General features: G+C 38.5%; 2 protein-coding genes across 2 annotated transcripts in view; one reads left to right on the top strand and one right to left on the bottom strand.

The window, feature by feature from the left end:
* Window positions 1–1,323, bottom strand: part of CAPS2 (calcyphosine 2) — a 55,383-nt gene extending 54,060 nt beyond the window's left edge. The window contains exon 1 of the mRNA XM_060193517.1: window positions 1,156–1,323. The gene's annotated coding sequence lies outside the window, so the exon portion shown is untranslated. The remainder of the gene's footprint in view (window positions 1–1,155) is intronic.
* Window positions 1,324–3,789: 2,466 nt separating this feature from the next.
* Window positions 3,790–22,588, top strand: GLIPR1L1 (GLIPR1 like 1). The gene is made up of 5 exons (XM_060193459.1): window positions 3,790–3,996; window positions 8,571–8,816; window positions 11,270–11,370; window positions 12,703–12,794; window positions 22,382–22,588. Exons 1-5 carry the CDS (start codon window positions 3,820–3,822, stop codon window positions 22,516–22,518), a joined length of 753 nt encoding a protein of 250 aa, XP_060049442.1. The 5' UTR covers window positions 3,790–3,819; the 3' UTR covers window positions 22,519–22,588.
* Window positions 22,589–22,879: the final 291 nt, after the last annotated feature.

The raw sequence follows: 22,879 nt of genomic DNA, 5'->3' as shown, positions 1-22,879 counted from the left end.
TTTTTAAAATTAATTATTGGATCAAAATAAAAATCAAAGAGGGAAAAGATGAGAGAAAGAGAGAGAGAGGGAGAAATACCTGCAGCAAAGCCTCACTGCTCATTACAGATGGGACTGGGGGTTTGAACCTGGATCCTTATGCATTGTAACATGTACTCAACCTGGCAAACCTCTGGCCTCTGATTTGCTGGTTGTTTCAGAGGCTGAATTCCTGAAAGTCTCAGACTGATGTGAAATATTATGCCCTTGCTGGTACAAATCATATAAGGAAGGGAAAGGAATTAGCCCCAGAGACTAAAGAACATCAGAAACTTACACTTGGTGGGGGAAGGATCAGCAATTTTCAAATAAATGCACGAACCCATCTGTGGATGTGTGCTAAGGATTACCCTAGTTTTGATGCCCTGAGTTTTCAATTGGGGTATGCTGGGCATGGAAGAGTAGAAGGAGGAAGAGCTCAACTGAATGTCTTTGGTCCCAATTCAAACTGCTCCAAATCCAAACTCAGAGATGGTATTTCTAACATGCAGTGAATATTTTTGATTAACAGATGTCTTACCAGATTTTCTTTCTACAATAAAGAAACTCCCCTCCCACTGCTCTCATCTTCCAATTGTAATTATCATCACCTCTCTGTTAATCCTATCAGAGCAAAGAATAAATTGATGAAGTCCACCGGCCCCCATCCCATAAAAACATCTATAATACAATTTAGAGTTTAATTCCCATTCAGGCGGGTGTGGGGGCGGTTTGAAGACAGGGAGGGTGGGGGGAGAAGAGAATCTTGGAACTTGGTGACAACAGTCCCAAATAATTGAACTGAATTTGGAATGGATCATTTCTAACCTCAGATAAAACTGATTACTCCACAGCACTTATGATTACATTTCAGTGCATCAATGATGTTCCAGAATGAATTCTCCCTCAACTACCCATCACCTCTGCCCTGGGATTCATTTACTCAGTCCTCAATCAGAATATAAAGTCACCTAGACTTGACCTAACAAGCCAAGTTCAGAGTGGGAGGGCTGGAAAATGTATCATCCAGAGCTATTACACTAAGAACTCTCTTTAAACAGTTTCAGGCCCCAGAAACTGGAATCCTACAGCTTTCTGCAGAAGCTAGTCCAGCTCCGGCCTGTATGTGCAGGTTACCTGGCAACAAGCTCCTCCACAGAGAGCCTCCAACCTCCTTTAACTTCCTGGAAGAAGAGTAATCCCTTTCTCCCTCCTTGTCACCTCCTGACCCCAAACAGAGATGTCGCCCCTCTCTCCAGCTGGCCAAGTACTGCTAGAGACACCATGGGCCTCACAGAAAATGGCATACCAAAAAGCTTTCGGTAAAGAAATCTTTGCAGCTTGCAGAGTCTCACCAAGGACAGTCTGTGCAGCTCAGCTAAAACCTGGCAGGAAACTGGAGAGGATTTTTTTACTGGCGCTAAACTCAAGGAGATAATGAAAGCCCGGCCCGGATCAAGGCGGTTCTCCTGTAATTCTTAATTTAAATGAATTCTATACAACATATTTTAAAGAATGTCTTGTGGATGTTCACATTGATGTCGTGTGTGTGTGTGTGTGTGTGTGTGTGTGTGTGTGTGTGTGTGTGTATGTTTGGAGGGGAGGATTAATCTTATCCATTAATTGAAGTGTTGTGATTTTGAAGATATTGTAGTAAAGACATGAGCCTTGCCCTATTGGGTTTGCATTTATTCAACTGAAAGGAAATATGAGAACAGTAAATTAAATAAGGGGATAAAGGTTATGGGGAAATATGAAGCAGGTAAAAAGACCAATAGGGGTGATAAGTGTAGCCAAGATTATGTATTTTGAAAAGACATAATTTGAACAAATATTCTAAAGAAATTAGGAATGAATAGTGTAACTTATATGGGGAAAATAATTATAGGCAAACAAAATAAGAGCAAGTCTGTAATACATGCTGAAAATTAAAGTTTAGCTATTTTGTTTCATTTTTTCTTTTCTTTTTTATTTTTAAATAAGGGCTAAGGAGTGTATAATATTTCATCTAATACACAGAAGAAATAGGGGTAATTAGGTCATATCCATTTACTACATTATTTTAATTCTTTTTTTTTTTTTTTTTTACCAGAGCACTGCTCAGCTCTGGCTTATAGTGGTGCAGGGGATTGAACCTGGGACTTTGGTGCCTCAGGCATGAGAGTCTTTGCATAACCATTATGCTATCTACCCCTGCCCCATTATTTTAATTCTTAAAAATTAACCTGGTGTGTTTTTGGGGAAAGGTGGCACACATGATTAATTGCACAAATTATCATGTGCAAGGGCCTGTGTTCAAACCTCCAGTCCCCAGCTACAGAAGCTTCACTAGTGGTGAAGCAGTGCTGCAAGTCTCTCCCTCTCTCTCTTTTTCTCTCTCTCTTCTCCTGTCTCAACTTCTCTTTTCCCTATCAAAAATAAATAAATAACTTTTAAAATAATGTGTATTTTTATTTCAAAACTGGCTTTGATCTGAACATTTAAGTATACATAAACATTTTCAATGGGACTAATTTTGAAAAGGAAGAACAAATTAGGAAAAATAACATGATTTGTGGAAAGAGAACTGAATTAGATTTATAATAAATTATAATTCAGAAAAGTTACAGCAGCAGTGGGAAGATAGCATTGTGGCTTATGTAACAGACTTTCATGCCTAAAGCTCTGAGGTCCCAGGTTCAATCCCCCACACCACCATAAACCAGAGCTAAGCAATGCCCTAGCAAACAAAAATCAATCCAGAAAAGTTATAGCATGTTAAAGAGAATGGTTCTTAGAAATATCTCAAACCACGACTGTGCTTTCATTGATGAGTTGACATCATTTGTGTGTGAAATAAAGGATAAAATGGAGGTGACCCTCCTATATCTGTTCCCTTTTCATTGTTTCAAAATGTTTATACTCCATTATTTCCAGACTTTGTACATGTACACATATTTTGTATGTAGTACATACTACTACACTTCAGAATTAATAAATAATTGAAAACTGATATTACAGCATATACTAAAAATACAAAGCGAAGTGAACAGAATTCGCTAAGAAACTAATGCTTCCAAAGTCTTGGTCATTATTACTAAATACGGAGTTAGCGTTATCTGCGTCGCTGTTTAATGAAGTCTACTAGACAAAAAATTGGAGTTCAGCTCCCAACTTGACTTTCAAAACGACACATTTTTGTCACAAGGAGCTACTTAGCTACACTTTTCCAAGTGTCTAGTTTAATTTTTCTAGGCAACCACTCTTCAGATGAGAAAGCAAGCAAATTATTAAATGGCAAGATAGTAATTTAGGACTACACTGTATCATCCAATCTACAAAATGCCTATTATTGTTTTATCCTCAGTGTCTAAGGAAATACCAGGAATCTGAGTCGAGAAAGCTAATTTTTACCGTTTTCTATGGGCCTGGCCAGTTTTCAGCGTTGAATATACATTATCGTTTCACCTAGCACTGTTCTGCCTGCATATTGCAATCCGGATTACCCTCCAAATGCCCTTGACAGAAGTACTGGACTGAGTTTGAAGAAAGCACCTTGGATCCATAAAACTGTGCCAGTGGGCGACTCAAGATGTTTATTTGTTTGTATGTTTGTAACCCAAAACTGCAGTGTGTTAGCCAATCCCGCTGTAACACCACACTGACTCCTGTGTGCCCTGGCCCAGCCCGCAAAAGCATCCCCGTGCTGGGATCTGGGCTCGAGATAGTGCAGGACGGAGCCAATGGAGAACGTGGTTCCCCAGAGGTGGGCAAGAGGGGCTGGCCCAGCCGTTAGCGGTAGGGTCGTCTCTGTGACCCACGATGGTTTCGAAAAAGAAATGGAGTTGTTGGTGGATCATAAACATCTCGCTGCAAGTCAGTCAGTCGGCTCTCAATATACCACTTATCACGGATCCGCGTTTTATAGATAATTGTGTCAAGGCTCATAATAAAGTGCGTGCCATGGTCTCTCCCACAGCAGCCAATATGAAAACCATGGTGAGAAAGAACAACGGGGCTGGGATCTTTTTCCCCTGGGTCATTCTAAGGTATCTATCTGGGCAATAACTTACGTGAACTCTGTGAATTCATTTGAACTGAGCGCGCAGTTAAAAACTATTATATAGCCAGTCCTGTCTCCCCATGGTAGTTATAGGAGTGGGTGAGAAAGGAAACACTTGGATGTGTCCCTTAACTAGATGTAGCTCCCTTTTGCTGCAAGGGAGTGGAAGGAGAGGGCTGGACGGATGGAGAAGGGGCAGGTTAGAAACTATTTCTCACTAAGGTTTACATGTGATTTTGCATAGGTCCCTCCCCCCACCTCTTTTTTTTTTTTTTTTTAAATTACCACTTCCCAAACCAGGCAAGGTAGATTCAACAGACAGATACTGCATGGTGATGAAGATTGTCATGTTCCCTGACTTGCTTTTATAACTCCATATGAAAACAAGGTTAAGTGTTCTGGGAGGTGGCACAGTGATAAAGTTTTGGACTCTCAAGCATGAGGTCCTGAGTTCAATCTCCAGCAGCACATGTGCCAGAGTGATGTTTTCTCTCTCCTCCTATCTTTCTCATAAATAAATAAAATCTTTTAAAAAAAGAAAAGAAAAGAAAACAAAGTTAAAAACAACATTGCATGTATAGTACTTATCTGAAAAAGAAAGTTCTACAGGATGTAAATAATAAAATCAGCACTTGAGTAGTATTAGTGTCACCTTCATGAAAAAAAGTGTGACATTTTATCCCTAAATACATTGAACTCATTGATATTTACCCCCCACATCTTACACACAGCATGGCTAAAGCTTCCTCTACTAAAGAATGTACAGAAATAATACTGCATTATTAAAATGACGCATACATTTTTAAAGTCTAATCAATTCATGACTATTAATTTATTACTGTAGAATTACCTTGCATTAATTATAGCTACTTGCTTGCAAGTAAATTTACGATTGTGAAATTATAAGTAGAAACCTTGATAGTAGTTGCTTTATTTATGTTATGTAGGTGTTGACATTGTAATTCTTATATTAACAGAAAATAAAATGAAAGTAATTATAAAACCAGAGCCAAGGCACTAAAATCAATTTAAAACTGTATTTCTTATTCAGCCACAAAGGAAAAAGAAAAGATCTTTTTGAGGGAGAATGAAGTTTCAGATAAATTTGGGAGATACTGGATTATACAATGATGAATTGACCTCCTTCACTCAGAATTGATAAAATATTTTAACATATAATGTGTGTTTTAATCTCCAATATACTGGGATGGTCAGTGACATGAAAATTATTATGCACTGTATCCTTCATACTTTTCTGAGTTTCTTTTTTTTAGGACTACCTTATTACAAAAATACTAATTAAATATGTTTGTGTGTTTAGTTTAAATACATGTATACATTCTGTATAAACACACATATGTGCCCCAATTTCTAAAGGAAACAATAAAAGGATAAATAAATAAAGAACTTAAATTTATATACCTACTTGCAAAATAGAAGGAAGAAAGGAATAGGCTTCAAGTTTACATTATTTCATAGTTTGACTCAGTATGTATATAAATGTCTTTAGTTATTTTGTTCTTTCCACTTTCTGGTGTTTATTTCTTTGTGAATATCCATATTTCCACCTGGTATTATTTTCTTTCTACCTAAAAGGCATTAACATTTCTTATACTGTAGATCTTTTAGTAATACTTTTAAATTCTTATGGCTATAAAAGTCTATTTTATCTTGTTTTTTTTTGTTGTTGTTTGTTTCTATCAGTCAATATAGAACTTTAGGTTGAACATTAACAAGACTGATTAACTCATTAACAAGATAGACTCCTCTATCTGCTATCTTCCTACAAACTGTGGAAACTGTGTGAAGTCTGCTGGATCATTTTCTTTGCTCCTATGTATAGCACGTGTGTTTTTCCTCTGGCTCCTTTTAAGATTTTCTCTTTAGGCTTGGTTTTCAGCAATTTGCTAATGATGTGCCCTGGTATTGTACTGTTCATGTTTCCTGAGGTTCACTGAGCTTCTTGAATTTGTTGATTTTAATTAAACTATGAACATTTTAGCCATTGTAAATATGAAAGATTACAACTATATATCTATGATACCACTTGAAGTAGCCTCACAGCTCACCCATGCTCTTTTTCATTGTATGCTCTAAATGTTTCTTTGTCTACTAACTTTAATATGCCTCAGTTCTGGTTCAATTTCTATTTATTAATTTTCCCTAATTTGGGGATCTATTTCCCACAAAATTTCATGCAGATAATTTATATCAGCTACTTGGTGTGTAAATTTCACTTCGTTGGGCGGTGGTTATTCTTATGTTTCTATAAATGTTGATATTTTGTGGCATGGATTTATGCTACTTGGGAGTTTTAGTGTTGCTTTTAAGGTTTCTTAGGCAAAACTTGTGGCCTAAGGTAGGGATATTTGTTTCTCACTCTTTTTTTTTGTGTCTTCAGGGTTATTCCTGGGGATCGGTGCCTGCACTATGAATCCACTGCTCCCGGAGGCTATTTTTCCCATTTTGTTGCCTTTGTTGTTGTGCTTGTTGTAGTTATTACTGTTGTCATAGCTGTTGTCGTTGTTGGATAGGACAGATAGAAATGGAGACAAGAGGGGAAGACAGAGAGGGGGAGAGAAAGATAAACACCTGCAGACCTGCTTCACCACTTGCAAAACGACCTCCTGCAGGTGGGGATCTTTAAGCTGTCCCTTGTGCTTTGCCCTTAGCCCTCTCTCTCTCTCTCTCTTTCTCTTTCTTTCTCTCTCTCTCTCCCCACACCCTCAAAATGACTTTTATGCCTGAGCATCAGAAGTTCCATGTTCAGTCCCCAGCACCACCATAAGCCAGAACTGAACAGTACTCTGATTAAATAATAATAATAATATTAATATTTAAAAAAAATCTCAGCAATTATGTTTCTGTTCTCAACATCTTTGGCTTTCAATTCAGCTATTGTAGCCTGATATTTTGTTGTTTGTAGCTCAGTTACTGTGTTCTGATACTCAGCTACTCTGACTGATAGTTCAGCTCTGGGACTAAAATTGTATAGACATTTTTGAGTCTAGAAGCTTTGCCACTCTCCCTTATCATTTCCTTTCTTACAGTTTTTGCTATGTAGTCACTCAAACTTCCTATGTACCTAGTCATGTCATCTGTGAATAAAGATGCACGTTAATCATTACACATTTTACATTTTTGTTTGATATATTTATAGCTCATATATTCTCTTTTCTATATGCTTAGTTTTTATTTATTTTGCCATCAGAGTTGTCCCTGGGACTCAGTGCCTACACTATCATTGGTCACTTTTTTCCTCCTTTCTTTTATATGATAGTATAGTGAAAAATTAATAGGACAAAGGAAATAGTGACGGGGTGGGGTGGGGGGAAGACACCTGCAGCACTGTTTCACTATTTGTACAATGTCCCCCTTGCATGTGGGGTGGGGGAGATGTGGGTGGCTTAAACCCGAGTATGCCATCACCTGGCCACAAGTTCACATTTTCTACTACCCAAAATAAGCTCTACTGTAATTGCATATTTATCTTTTAAAGATTTATTATTTCACACAAGATAGGGCTGACAGAAGGCAGAGCACCGCTCTGGTACACTTGAGACACCAAAGATCAAACTGAGAACTTTAGGAATGTAAATCTTGTGCTCCACCAACTTGATCTGTTTCCCTGGTTATGTCTCTACAGTTTAAAACATAAAAACATCTTGTTTTGTTCTCAGATAGAAGGGGGGAATTTTTCAATATTTTTCCTTTATATATGATATGTATTGTAGAGTGAGGTGTTTTTTTTCTCCTTTCATGTTTTAGTTACTCTTCATCTAGTTGTGTAAATATTATTCCTAGTATGTTATAAGTTTTCTTCTTGAGTTATAACTAGCTGCTCATCTTTAGTTCTTTTTTTAAATTTTTTTACTTATAAAAAGGAAACATTGACAAAACCATAGGATAAGAGGGGTATAACTCCACACAATTCCCACCACCAGAACTCTGTATCCCCTCCCCTCCCCTGATAAGCTTACCTGTTCTTTATCCCTCTGGGAGTATGGACCCAGGGTCATTATGGGGTGCAAAAGGTAAAAAGTCTAGCTTCTTTAATTGCTTCCCTGCTGAACATGTGTGTTGACAGGTCGAGCTATCCTCCCAGCCTGTCTCTCTCTTTCCCTAGTGGGGTGGGGCTCTAAGGAAGCGGGGCACCAGGACATATTGGTTGAGTTGTCTTTCCAGGGAAGTCTGGTTTGCATTAGTTTTATTTGCATGTCATTCTGAACTACTAGACTGTGAAACATGTTTACATAACATTTGAATATATGTGTTGAATTCTCCTTCTATACAAGGTATCTGCTCTAGTTATTGGAGATAGAAAAAGAATTTTTACACAGTGGTCATTTGATAAAGCTTTCTGAAGCAGAACTACTAACAAGTGACTGTGAATATAAGGAATACCAAAAATATATGTATTAAAATAAATGTAAACAAAATTTAGTTGGTTGCAATTGTTGTAAGTTTGATACAGATAAACCACAAAATTTACTTTTTTTTTATTTTTCAGAGTTGGGATCATGAGTTAGCAACACTTGCGAAATCATGGGCAATGGAATGCAAATTTAGACACAACAGCTGTTTAGCACTATCATATAAATGTGGTACAAAGTATCAATTTGTTGGAGAAAATATCTGGTTAGGCCCATTAAGAAAATTTACTGCAGACTCAGCTGTTGTTGCCTGGTATAATGAAACTGTATTCTATGATTACTACACTCATAAATGTAGCAAAGTTTGTGGTCATTATACACAGGTAAATATTTGGCATGTTATGACTATATCCTATTGATGCACAATTCATCATGACTTTACTAACATTTCCTTAAAGTATCTAGGAAATTCAACTTCATTGGGGAAATTACTTACTAGAAATACATTTATATGTAGGTGATTTTTTAAACTATTACTCTATTATCATCTGACTTGCTTCATTCTAAAAAAAACCATAACACCACATTTGTAGCCATTTTATTTATTCCTCTGAATATAATGAATTTTTTTTATAATTTTTAAAAATTATCTTTACTTATTGGATAGAGACAGCCAGAAATAGAGAGGGAAGGGGGTGATAGAGAGGGAGAGAGACAGAGAGACATCTGCAGCACTGCTTCACCACTTGCAAAGCTTTCCCCCTGCAGGTGGGGACAGGGGGCTCAAACCCAGCTCCTTACGCATTGTAACGTGTGTTCAACCAGGTGTGCCACCACCCAGTCCCCCTTTTTTTCATTTTATACATAAATCTAGCAAGAAGTTTACTTAATGTTCTAAACAGTGAGCTAAAAAATGTCTTTCACTTACATGTTGAACTTAAAACCAATATGGATAATAACATCTAATCCTATAATGAAAGCAGTAGATGTTAAACTTAGATATGTTCAACAGTTAGTTCTAGAACTACTAAAGTGAAAAAGCATGTATTACAATTTGGATATATTAACCCAATAGAAATGCATGGTGTAGTCAGATATTAATAAACTAAAGTTTAAACAAAATGTATTAAATACACATATTTGTAGTTACATAATTTAGTCATATTCTAAGACATTTTAAAAGGGAAATCATTAACTTAACTACTTTTAACTTACCTCATTAAGTAATAAACTAGCTCAGAATTGATCCAAAGCTACATACAAAGCTACATCAGAAGCAAAACTCTTCACACAATCCAGTGTGTTGTGGTTTTGATTGCAATAAATAAGAAAATAAAATCTTATTTTGCAAATCTGTTGGGAATTGGGCCCACTATCTGGGAAGTCCAGGCCATCGTTTCCATGAGAGTCTGAGCAGGTAGACCCCAGGTGAGCGAATGAAGGATGGCTTCTCCAGGTGGGGGCTACCTTTCTGCACATGCCCTTCCTTTCCCCTTATAACAAAGGCCATGAATTACTGTATATTGTATGGCCAGACTTGAAAACCACCCCAAACGTTCTGTTGCTCAACTACCCCGCCCCCTTCTCCCCTCCCCTGAAGTGCCTGTAATTTACTCCTGGGGACATATGCATTATGAAGCTCATGATAAAACCTTGTATGGTAACTTTTCACTTGTGATCAAATAGTTCATATGTCAAAGTGTGACTATGCATTGTGTTGCTTTGTGCTTGAGTTAATGATTACCTCAACATTCTCCCTGGACAATGGGTATATCTGCTTACTTTCTCCCCAATAAATGAGTTGCCCACTTCTCAGAGGCCTCTCCCAGAGCTGGATGAGTCTGGCTTTATTCTTGCCTCTCTGCACAAGTCTCCCCAAGTCTCCCCCTACAGGTAGAGCCACCCCATGACTCCCAGGGGCTCCCTCTGACCTTCACTGCCAGTGACCAGGGTGGCAAGGGACCCAGAGCAAGAACCCGCAGTCCTGTCACGGTACAATAAATAAATTATAAACTATTCTGTTATTTATTCCTAGCTAAGTAGTTCTAATGAATGTTGTCACAACAAAATATTTTGAGAAAATATGTTGAGACTAGAAAACTAAGGTAGTTATCAGCGATGCAGGTGAGGCAGTGAGCTGGTATTGGGTGCAGTGTGAAGTGCAGAACTATATCCCTGTAATCTTAGGATCTTTCAAACCATTATTACTCAGCCACTAACACTGAATAAATAAATAAACTTTAAAAATACTTGTGTTAACTGTTTCATATAAAGAAAAATCACATCGGGGTGGAGTTTGGTGACTCAGAAAATACAGTATATTTCTTCTATTCTGAAGTCCCAGGTTCAATCCTAATTGGGATATACTGGAACAGTTCTTGATACTTTCTATCTCTTATAAAATAAATAATTGGGGGTCAGGTGGTACCTCAGAGGGTTAAGTACACATGGCACAGAGCCCAAGGACCAGCATAAGGATCCCGGTTTGAGCCCCCAGATCCCCACTTACAGGGGGATCGCCTCCCAAGCAGTGAAGCAGGTCTGCTGGTGTCTTTCTCTCTCCTTCTCTGTCTTCCACTCCTCTCTTGATTTCTCTCTGTCCTATTCAACAACAATGACATCAATAACAACAACAATAATAACCACAACAACAAAACAAGGACAACAAAAAGAGAAAATAAATAAATATTAAAAAAATTAAAAAATAAAATCTTTTTAAAATAGCAAATAAATATTGGTATGCATTCATTTCTGTCTCATGGCAGTGACTGTTTCCACAATATATTTTGCATGAAGTTGTTTTGCATATTTTATTTTAATTTTTTTTCTCCTTTAGGTAGTTTGGGCCAATACAAATAAAGTTGGTTGTGCACTTGCAATGTGTCCTAATCTTGCAGGTGAAGGAGCAGCAATATTTGTATGTGACTATGGACCTCCGTAAGTCATTTTGCTGTGAAAATAGTTTAACTTGAAATACTTTTGAAGTATTGCTTCTTCACCTATAGAATTTACTGTATATAATAATGCACCTTATATCAACATATTAGAAATCTTCAAATCTGTTTTGTAAATTTTTATATTATTGCATACTTATAATCAGACTTTACTAGGGTACTGAATAAATTTATTGTTTAAAAGAAGAAAAATGAAAGAAGCTGTTTTGAGACTGTTTAAATAAAAAAATGCTTCTGGCAGTTGGGCAGTAGCACAGCGGGTAAGCTTAGGTGGTGATAAGCGCAAGGACCGGTGTAGGATCCTGGTTCAAGCTCCCTGCTCCTCACCTGCAGGGGAATCAATTCACAGGCAGTGAAGCAGATCTGCACGTGTCTATCTTTCTCTCCCCCTCTGTCTTCCCCTCCTCTCTCCATTTCTCTCCGTCCTAACCAACAACGACGCCATCAATAACTACAACAATAAAAAACAAAAAGAATAAATAAGTAAATATTAAAAAATAATAAATAAAAATAATGCTTCCAGGGCTGGGAAGATGGCATAGTGGTTATGCAAGAGATCTTCATACCTGAGGCTCTGAGATCCCTGGTTCAATTCCTAGCATCATCATCAACCAGATCTGAACAGTGTCCTGGTGTCTCTCTTTCTCGTGTATCTTTCTCTTTGTATCCTTTTTTCATTAAAAATAGACAACTAGGGAGGCAGGCAGTAGCTTAACTGGGTGTGACACTGCCAGGCCCCCTAACCAGTTTTTACAATAAAATTGTGGTTGTCACATACATGACTGCATTGAGTTCACATCTAATTTGTGTTTTATAGAATATTAACCTCCATATAGACCAGGGATATTATTTATTTATTTATTTTTCTTTTTATTGTGGGAATTAATGGTTTACAATGCAGCCATTGACACATGGGTACACTTCTCCCTGTGAAAGTTCTTTGCAGAACACTCTCACACACAATCTGGATCCTTTTACAATCTGGATCATCATGCACCAGGCCCCCAAGGTTCTCATCAGCCCTTCTCTCCCCCTTCTTCCCCAGGGTCCTTTGCTTTAATGCAATACACCACTAAGGATGTTTTATAAAGAATAGTTTTAATAGTTTAAGTTTTTTCTTCTGTCTTCCTTCCTTACTTTCACTTCTTTTTTTTTAACAAATGAACATAAAATTAAAAAATTAAAACAGAAATTTGTGTTTTTGCTTTCAATGCTCATGACTTCAGTGAACAACCAAGAAAACCTGCATCCATGTATGTATACAATTATAGACATTGGTCAATATTTGGCTAATCAGCCTTTCTCCTTTTTGTAGAGGAAATTATCTAAGGACATTCCCTTACATTAACGGAAAAACCTGTTCTTTGTGTGACAAGGATGAAACTTGCGTAAAGAAACTCTGCCAACGTAAGCAAACAAGAATAGGCCTATCACTCTTTGTAGAGTTTCTAGGTTCCATAAACTTGTTATATTTCGAAGTTTGGGTCTTCAAGTTTTTAGAGAATTTATGGACAAGATTTGGATGCTGTTTTATGATGATAAAAATCATCTGTCATAAAGATGATCCTTCCCTTCTTCACTGATTACTTTCCTTCTCAGGCTAAGGAATAGAGTATAGCTGTGATACAATGTTCTGCTACATTATTGGCTGAGATGTTTCTTCTATATATTTATTTGTACTTACCATCTCTTTTTATTTTTATTTATTTTTCTATTTACTGGGGGATGAATGGTTTACAGTCAAAAGTAAAATACAATAGTCTGTACATGCATTACATTTCTTTTTTTAAATTTTTTATTTAAGAAAGGATTAATGAACAAAAACATAAGGTAGGAGGGGTACAACTCCACACAATTCCCACCACCCAATCTCCATAACCCATCCCCTCCCATGATAGCTTTCCCATTCTCTATCCCTCTGGGAGCATGGACCCAGGGTTGTTGAGGGTTGCAGAAGGTAGAAGGTCAGACTTCTGTAACTGCTTCCCCGCTGAACATGGGCGTTGACTGGTTGGTCCATACTCCCAGTCTGCCTCTCTCTTTCCCTAGTAAGGTGTGTCTCTGGGGAAGCTGAGCTCCAGGACACATTGGTGGGGTCTTCAATCCAGGGAAGCCTGGCCAGCATCCTGGTGGCATCTGGAACCTGGTGATTGAAAAGAGAGTTAACATACGAAGCCAAACAATTTGTTGAGCAATCATGGATCCCAAGCTTGGAATAGTGGAGAGGAAGTGTTAGGGAGGTACTCACTGCAAACTCTAGTGTACTTCTGCTTTCAGGTATATATTTTGCAGCATTTCTACATAACAATACAACCCCCACTAGGTCCTCCTCTGCCATCATGTTTCAGGACCTGAACACTGTCCCCTAACCCACAGTCTTTTACTTTGGTGCAATACACCAATTACCACCTCTTTTTAAAATCAAGGTTTGTTAATTTTATGAGAGAGGGCAGAACAAAGTACCACTCAGCCCTAGTTTATGCTGTGCAGGGGATCAAATTCAGAATCCCATGTGTGCAAGTTCTGCATCCTGCACCACATTTTCAGCCACCTTCTCTTTTGATTATCTGTTATTATTGTTGTTGTTGTTGTTATTATTATTATTAAAGTAGTGGTACACTTAGATGTAGTATATTAACCAATGCCTAAATTAATTGTGCTTTCAAACCACTGTGTTTCTCTTGCATTATCATCCTTTGGTTCTCAGAAGAAAGTTTTTTGTGGTTTTGTTTTTTTTTTTAATTTCCACCAAGGTTATCACTGGGGTTCACTGCCTGCACAACAAATTCACCACTCATGTTGGTCCTTTTTTTCCTTTCTATTTTATTTGATAAGACAGAGAGGGAAGAGAGAGAAGAAGGAAAGAGAGACACTTGTAACACTGCTTTAACAGTGGTCAAGCTTGCTCCCAGCAGGGATGGGTGTGGTAGTGGTTGAACCTGCTGCATTCTTGTACAAGGTGAAGTGTAAACTCAACCGGGAGAGCCATTGCACTCACTTCCCCAATGATAACTTAGTAAGAATAAGTGTTTATTTTCTCAGTTGAGGACAGAGTGTGAAACGGTGAAAAGAGATAATTTGAGAACTGTGAAAGAAAATAGTCAAAAAAAAAAAAGGAAACCAGTGTTAAAACAGACACAAAAAAGATAAATATTAAATGATTTCATTTATATGTAGTTCAAAATCAGGCAAAATTAACCTGTATTTAGAACCAACGAGAAGAAAAAGAAGTAACAGAAGTGGATACCAGGGGCCAGGCGGTGGCACACCTGCTTGAGTACACATATTACATTGCGCAAGGACCCAGGTTCAAGCTCCTGGTCTCCACCTGCAAGGGGAAAGTTTCACGAGTGGTGGAGCAGGGCTGCAGGTGTCTGTCTCTCCCTTTTTCCATTTCCACCTCCCCTCTCAATTTCTGGCTGTCTCTATCTAATAAATAAATATAATTTTTTTTTAAAAAGTGGATACCAGTAGTATTTTCTATGTCTTTGCTATAGTTATTTACATGTTCACATTGTAATGAAAACATTCGTGAGACCTGATAGGTGGAACAGTGGGAAAACCTAGAACTTACAAGCATGAGGTCCCAATTTCAGCCCTTGGCACTGCATAATCCAAGAATAATGCTCTAGTTCATATTCATGTTATACTTCAGTTGAAGAATGAATTGGCTCCTCTAATTTCAGGCTTCATACACATAAGTTAAAAAAAAAATTCAAAACCCAGGGACCAACTGTTAGACTACTGCTCTTGTCCTCTCTTGTCTCTGTGTCTTCCACTAGGGTTATGACTGGGGACTTGGTATGTGCACAACAAATTCACCACTCCTAGTGGTCATTTTTCTCCTTTTTTTTTCTGTCTATTTTATTTGATAAGACAGAAGTTAAGAGGGAAGGGGGACATAGAGAAGGAGAGAGACACCCATAGACTTGCTTCAGCAGTACTGAAGTGTGTCCCCCTTGTCCCCTGCAGGTGGACAGTGGAGGCTAGAACACTAGTCCTAGTGCATGGTAACGTGTGTGCTTAAACAGGTACGCCACCTTCCCAGTCCCACCCCGATCTATCTTTCTAAAATAAATATTTAAAAATAAAATGACTTTCAATTTGTAAACCATTTTCTAATCAAAATGATTCATAGTTGACAAACTTTTTTTCCACTTTCCCTTCTAGACTTGTATCAAAAATTCTGTCATTTATGACCTAGAATCTCTTCCTATTCTACTCCAAAACCAAACTCAAATCCAATAAATCTGCTCTTTTTCAGTTAAAGAAAATTCTGACTCAAGAGTTTTGTGTGTGTGTGTGTGTGTGTGTGTGTGTGTGTGTGTGTCACATGCGTTCTTCTTGGTGTGACAGATTGTCTTTAAATATGGCCACAAGCAATCCCTCTGCTCACCTACATGTAAACAACTTCTGCCATCAAGAAGGAGAGCCTAGGCCTGGGGCCAGGCGGTAGCACAGCTGGTTAAGCGCACGCAGCGCACAGCGCAAGGACCCAGCATAAGGATCCCAGTTTGAGCTCCCGGTTCCCCACCAGCATGGGGGTCGCTCCATGAGCAGTGAAGCAGGTTTACATATGTCTTTCTCTCTCCTTCTCTGTCTTACCCTCCTCTCTCATGTGTCTTTTTATCTCCTTTTCTGTCATACCCTCCTCTCTCGATTTCTCTCTGTCCTATCCAACAATAACGACAACAATAATACTAACAACAACAACAACCATAAACAACAAGGGCAACAAAAGGGAAAAAAATAGCCAACAACAGCACTGAATTCGTAGTGCAGGCACCGAGCCCCGATAACCCTGGAAAGGAGAGTCTAGGCCTACGAAATAGCACAGTGGTTTATTCAAGGCACCAGAGGTTCCAGGTTCAGACCCCTCGCAACACCATAGATGAGAGACAAGCAGTGCTCTGCTTTAGAGAAAGGGGGGGAATAGTAGAGATTACTTCTCTAACCCCTTTAAAAAGAAATTGATATGATGCTGATCCTGGCCCTAGTCTTTTTTTTTTTAAGTTTTATTAGTGATTTATAAGATTATAATATATTCTGTGTCGTACCCCCCCCACAAACCCCCGGCCCCTGGTGATAACCACCATAGTTCTCCTAAGATCTTACGATAAGTTGACTACTTTTTTTTGTTTGTTTTTCAAGTTCATGTGTTTCAATTCTCAATATTCTCCCATGAGTGAAATCATCAGTTACTTCTTTACTTACTTTACTAAGAATAATCACCTCCAGTTCCATCCACTTTGTCCCAAAGGACACAATATAGTCTCTTAATTGCTGAGTAGTACTCCATGGAGTAGATGTCCCATAAATTCTTTACTCAGTCATCTGTTGATAGGAATTTAGGTTGTTTCCACAGTTTGACTATTGTGAATAATACAACTATAAACACAGTGGTGCATATATCCCTTCAAATTAGTATTCTCGTGTCTTTTGGATAAATGCCTAGGAGTAATATTATTGGATCGCAATATAGTTCCATTTTTACTTGTTTAAGGACTCTTCATACTATTTTCCATAATGGTTGCACTAGTTTGCATTCTTCCCAGTTGTGTAACAGAGTTTCTCTTTCTCCATATCTTCCACTTATCATGTTCCTGTTTTTGTTGTTGTTTTGTTTTTGTTTTAGAAACGCCATTCTCACAGAAGTAAGGTGGAATTTCAATGTGATTTTAATTTTCATTTCTCTAATGATAAATGAAGTGGAGCATATGTAAATGAAGTTCCACATATGTCTGTGGATCATGTGTTTCTCTTCTTTAGAGAACTGTCTACTCATATCTTTCCACCTTTTTATTAGGTTGTTCTTATTTCCCTTTTGTTGAGCTGTTTGAGTTCTTCATAGATGTTTGATAAGAACCACTTATTATGTGTGGTGCATAAATATCTTCTCCCAGTTTCTGAGTTGCTGGTTTATCCTTGTAGAAATTATTTTGATGTGTAGAATCTTTTCAACTTGACCTAGTCCCATTTATTCAACCTTGTTTTTTTTTAAATTTTTTATTAAGAAAGGATTAATGAACAAAAACATAAGGTAGGAGGGGTACAACTCCACACAATTCCCACCACCCAATCCCCATAACCCACCCCCTCCCATGATAGCTTTCCCATTCTCTAGCTCTCTGGGAGCATGGACCCAGGGTCATTGTGGGTTGCAGAAGGTAGAAGGTCTGGCTTCTGTAATTGCTTCCCCGCTGAACATGGGCGTTGACTGGTCGGTCCATACTCCCAGTCTGCCTCTCTCTTTCCCTAGTAAGGTGTGTCTCTGGGGAAGCTGAGCTCCAGGACACATTGGTGGGGTCTTCAATCAACCTTGTTTTAATTTCATCTCCTGGGCCTAGTCTTTGAAAGATATGGCAGCTTTGAGTCCTTTTTTTCTCTTTTGGGAATCCACCCCACCCCACAGCATATCAAGAAATCCATGTTGTCCTGTTGGTGAGGTCACATTGAGCAAGGCCATTCAGAGGAAAGGTCATCTTTCTGCTTCAGCCCCAACTGAGTTCCAACTAAATGAAGCCACTGTGTCACTGAATAGTGATGACTCTTAAAAAATCACTCCATTTCACTAAATCTTCAAATACTTGCATAGAGGTATGTGCACGAGGTTTTGTTATTTTTTTTTTCTAATTTATTGGATAGGATAGAGAGAGATTGAAAGGGGTGGGGGGTAGATAGGGAAAGTGAGGGAGTCGGCGTTAGTGCAGCGGGTTAAGCATACGTGGCACAGAGTGCAAGGACCAGCACAAGGATCCCGGTTCAAGCCCCCATCTCCCCACCTGCAAGAGGTCTCTTCACAGACAGTGAAGCAGGTCTGCAGGTGTCTCTCTTTCTCTCCCCCTCTCTGTCTTCCCCTCCTCTCTCCATTTCTCTCTAACCTATCCAACATTGAGGACATCAATAACAATAATAGCTACAACAATAAAACAAGGGCAACAAAAGGGAATAAATAAATATTTTTAAAAAAACAAAGGGACAGTGAAAGATAGACACCTGAAGACCTGCCTCCTGGCTGCTCGTCATCTTAGCCATCCCCTCTGCAAATAGAGAGCAGGGGCAGGAAACCAGGACCTTATTCATGGTAATGTGTGCACTTAACAAGGAGTGCTACTGACAGGCCTTTTTAATTTTTTTTTCCTCCAGGGTTATTGCTGGGCTCGGTGCCTGCACCATGAATCCACCGCTCCTGGAGGCCATTTTTCCCCCTTTTTGTTGCCCTAGTTGTTGCAACCTCGTTGCGGTTATTATTGCCATTGTTGACGTTGCTTTGTTGTTGGATAGGACAGAGAGAAAAGGAGGAGGGGAAGACAGAGAGAGGGGGAGAGAAAGATAGACACCTGAAGACCTGCTTCACCGCCCGTGAAGCGACTCCCCTGCAGGTGGGGAGCCGGGGCTCGAACCGGGATCCTTATGCCGGTCCCTGCGCTTTGCGCCACGTGCGCTTAACCCACTGTGCCACCGCCCGACTCCCGCCTTTTTTATTTTTTAAATCTTAGCTTTTATTGTATTCCATTTCTGGTTTCCATTTTTGTTATTCTTTTTTTTCTTCCCCCTTCCACCCTTGTTCTTATCCCTTAAATTACTAATAATACTTATCGTTTCATCTACGTACTGATTAAATGATGTTTCATTGATTCAGTATTAAACTGCTCTTTTAGCCACATTATAAACCCAGCTGGGAGGGAGTCGGGCTGTAGTGCAGCTAGTTAAGTGCACGTGGTGCAAAGTGCAAGGATCCTAGTTCCCGCCCCTGGCTTCCCACCTGCAGGAGAGTCATTTCACAAGCAGTGAAGCAGGTCTGCAGGTGTCTATCTTTCTCTCCCCCTCTCTATCTTCCCCTCCTCTCTCCATTTCTCTTTGTCCTGTCCAACAACAGCTACATCAATAACTACAACAAGGACAACAAAAGGGAATAAATAAATATCAAAATAAATAAACAAACCCAGCTGGGTTATGAGGTTTTTTTTTTAACCAATGGTTAGATGCTTGATTAAATTTTACATTTAGTTTTAGAATTAAAGTTAACTTGTCGTCTGGGAGGTGGCGCAGTGGTAGAGCTTTGAACTCTCAAGCATGAGGTCCCAAGTTTGATCCCCGGCAGCACATGTGCCAAAGTGATGTCTGGTTCTTTCTCTCTCCTCCTGCCTTTCTCATAAATAAATAAAATCTTTAAAAAAAAAGAATTAAAGTTAACTTTTCAAGTTAGAACACTAAAATTTTCAGTATTTTTATGATTTTTACTTTAGGATCATAGTCTCACTGAAAGCTGAGAGCATAACTTCTTTAAATGTTTTGGCCACATGGCATAAGATTCTAGTTACTTATTTTTTTTAGTGTTTTGGGGGTGGGGGTTCTATTGAATTGTTTTGTTCTGGTGTATACATGTGCATGTTTGTAGACTTTTAATTTAAATATTATCTAATATTAAAGTTTGGGGAGAAATCCGAGCAAATGTTCTTTTAAAAATATGTTCTTTTTAAATATGTTCTTTTTAAAAATCATAGTAGATTGTTCTATACCTCTCAAGTGAAAAAGCAGGTCTTTTTTTTTTTTTTGCCTCCAGGGTTACTGCTGGGGCTCCATGCCTGCACCACAAATCCACTGGTCCTGGAAGCTATTCCCCCCCCCCCTTTATTGCTCTTGTTGTTTTATTGCTGCTGTGTTTATTATTGTTGTTATTGATGTCACTGTTGTTGGATAGGACAGAGAGAAATGAACAGAGGAGAGGAGGACAACGAGGGGGAGAGAAAGAGAGACGCCTACAGACCTGCTTCACAGCTTGTGAAGTAACTCCCCTGCAGGTGGGGAGCCGGGAGCTCCAACCCGGATCCTTAAGCAGGTCCTTGCGCTTTTGCGCCACGTGTGTTTAACCTGCTGTGCTACCACCCGACTCTCGCAGGTCTCTATTTTTGTCTTACTATTTTAGTCATATAAATTCTAATGAAATTAATATATATTATTTTATTGGAAGTTAATTAATGGATTACAGTTCAGTTTTTGACACGAGTGCAGTTTTTCACTTCTCTGTGATAGGTGTCTTCAAAAACTATCACCTTCAATTTAAGATCCTTTCCATTATCATGCACCAGGACCCTCTTCCCTGCCCCCATGGCCCTTCCTTCCATTCTTCCCACAGTCCTATGCTTTGGTACAATATACTGAGCCTAAGTTATACTCAGCATTTTTCCTTTCTTTTGTTTTTTAATATTTTTATTTATTTATTATTGGATAGTGACAGAAAAATTGAGAGGAGAGGGGAAGATAGAGAAAGAGGCAGAGAGACTGCTTTATCACTGGTGAAGCTTTCCCCCTACAGGTGGGGATAAGGAGCTTGAACCTGAGTCCTTGCACACTATAGTGTGTGCACTCATTTTTACTTTCTATATTAATTCTTTCATATTTTAAATTCTGTTCTATGTTGCATTTACTTAAGTTCTATAACTTCTAATTTATTCTTTTTCTCTTTTTTGATGATACATTTTTAAAGGTGCTTTTATTTTTCCAATTTGTTTTACTTACTGTGGAAATATAGTGAAACTCAGTCTTTTTTAAGAGAGATATTTATTTATTTATTGGCTAGAGACAGAAAATGAGAAAGAAGAGGGAGAAAGGAAGAGAAAAAGAGATACTTGCACCATTGCTTCACCACTCATGAAGATTTGCCCAGGCAGGTAGGAGCCAGAGGCTTGAACCCAGGTCCTTCAGCACTGTAAAAGATGTGCCCAGTAGAATGCACCACCACCTGCCCCCACCCCATGATCAATTTTTATATAATACACACTTTTAATTTTTAAAAATTTATTCCCTTTTATTGCCCTTGTTTTATTTTTGTAATTATTATTGTTGTTATTGATGTCGTTGTCATTGTTGGATAGGATGGAGAGAAAATGGAGAGAGGAGGGGAAGACACAGAGGGGGAGAGAAAGAGAGACACCTGCAGACCTGCTTCACCACTCATAAAGCATCCTCCCTGCAGGTGGGAAGGCGAAGGCTCCAACTGGGATTCTGGTGCCAGTCCTTGCACTTTGCCCCAAGTGGGCTTAACCTGCTGCGCTGCTGCCTGACTCACACACTTCTACTTTTTTGTCTTTGTTTCTGAGACAGGAGATATAATATAGACTAAGTCTGATGACAATTCAAAAGGTGGATAAGAAGAATAAATATGATAAATCATAGAAAGTGATTTGAGAACAAAATAGTTATTCATACACTTTGACCATTAATATAGTTAAGTCCATCTGATCTAGCTTATTTCTCCAAGCACTGATCATGCTCTGAAACAATATTTTATTTATTTATTTTTTTAATTGCCACCAGGATTATCGCTGGGGTTCGGTGCCAGCCCTATGAATCCATCACTTGCAGCGGCCATTTTTACTGTTTTTTTTTTTTCTATTAGGCAGGACAGAGAGGTGGGGGGAGATAAAAGGAGAAAGATAGACACCTGCAGACCTGCTTCACCGCTCATAAAGCATCCTCCCTGCAGGTGGGGAGTGGTGATTCCAACCTGGGTTCCTGCACTCAGTGATACATGTGCTTATCCCACCAGCACCTGTAATTTTTATATATATATATCTGATAGTGACAGTTTTGTATAAAGGAAAAGTTAGATGCCAGAGCATTATTTTGGTACATGTGATGCCAGGGATCAAACCAAGATCCTTGGGCATGCAAGTCTCACGTTCTAGCAGATGAACTATTTCCCCAGTTCTTTCCTTAACTTTTTCTGTAAGGAAAGAAATTTTATTTTCCCCCTTAATGTCTACTTATATGCTAACCCATTGGTTATAAAGAAATCAAGCAGAAGCTCAAAAGTGAATACATGAATCTTGGTAAACAAATGTCTTCTTAGCAAATTTCAGGATCCTGTTAGAATGGCAAATAGGTGAGAAAATAATTGGTGAAAGACAAATTCTAACTGAAAATGTAAGAAATATAAGTGAATGCTTTGAGTTATATATACTTATACATAAATATATTTTCTATTTTAGGAAGCGCAAAACCTGCAGAGACATCAAACTCACGCCCAAGCTCACGCCCACAGGGCTCTCGTCCAGCAAAAGGGTCAGCCTCTCAGCAAAAAGCATGCAGTGTTCTAGCATTGTACCTACTTTCTATTTTTCTATGAGTATGGTAACTGTTATGTAAATACAAGAGAAATTCGCAGACATGACAATAAATGAGTAACGAGTGTCTAAATGAAACTCCTATTAGTCTAATTATGAAAACTTCTACCTTTTTTTGTCTCATCTAAATTTAATGTCTGTCCCTCTCCAGAAGTTGAGAATAGAAGGACAATTCCTCAACATAATTAAGACCATTCACAACAAACCCACAGCTAACATTATTCTCAGTGGAGAAACATTTTCAGCTTTTTTTGAGAATTAGACAGGACTGTCCTCTGTTGCCACTATTATTCAACATAATCCTCAAGGTCTTCACCATTGAAATAAGACAAGGAAGAGGTATTAAAGGTATAAAGATTAGAA

This window comes from Erinaceus europaeus, chromosome 7 (assembly GCF_950295315.1).
Source record: "Erinaceus europaeus chromosome 7, mEriEur2.1, whole genome shotgun sequence".
NCBI classification, from domain to species: domain Eukaryota; kingdom Metazoa; phylum Chordata; class Mammalia; order Eulipotyphla; family Erinaceidae; genus Erinaceus; species Erinaceus europaeus.
This window is presented reverse-complemented; position numbering and strand designations above follow the sequence as displayed.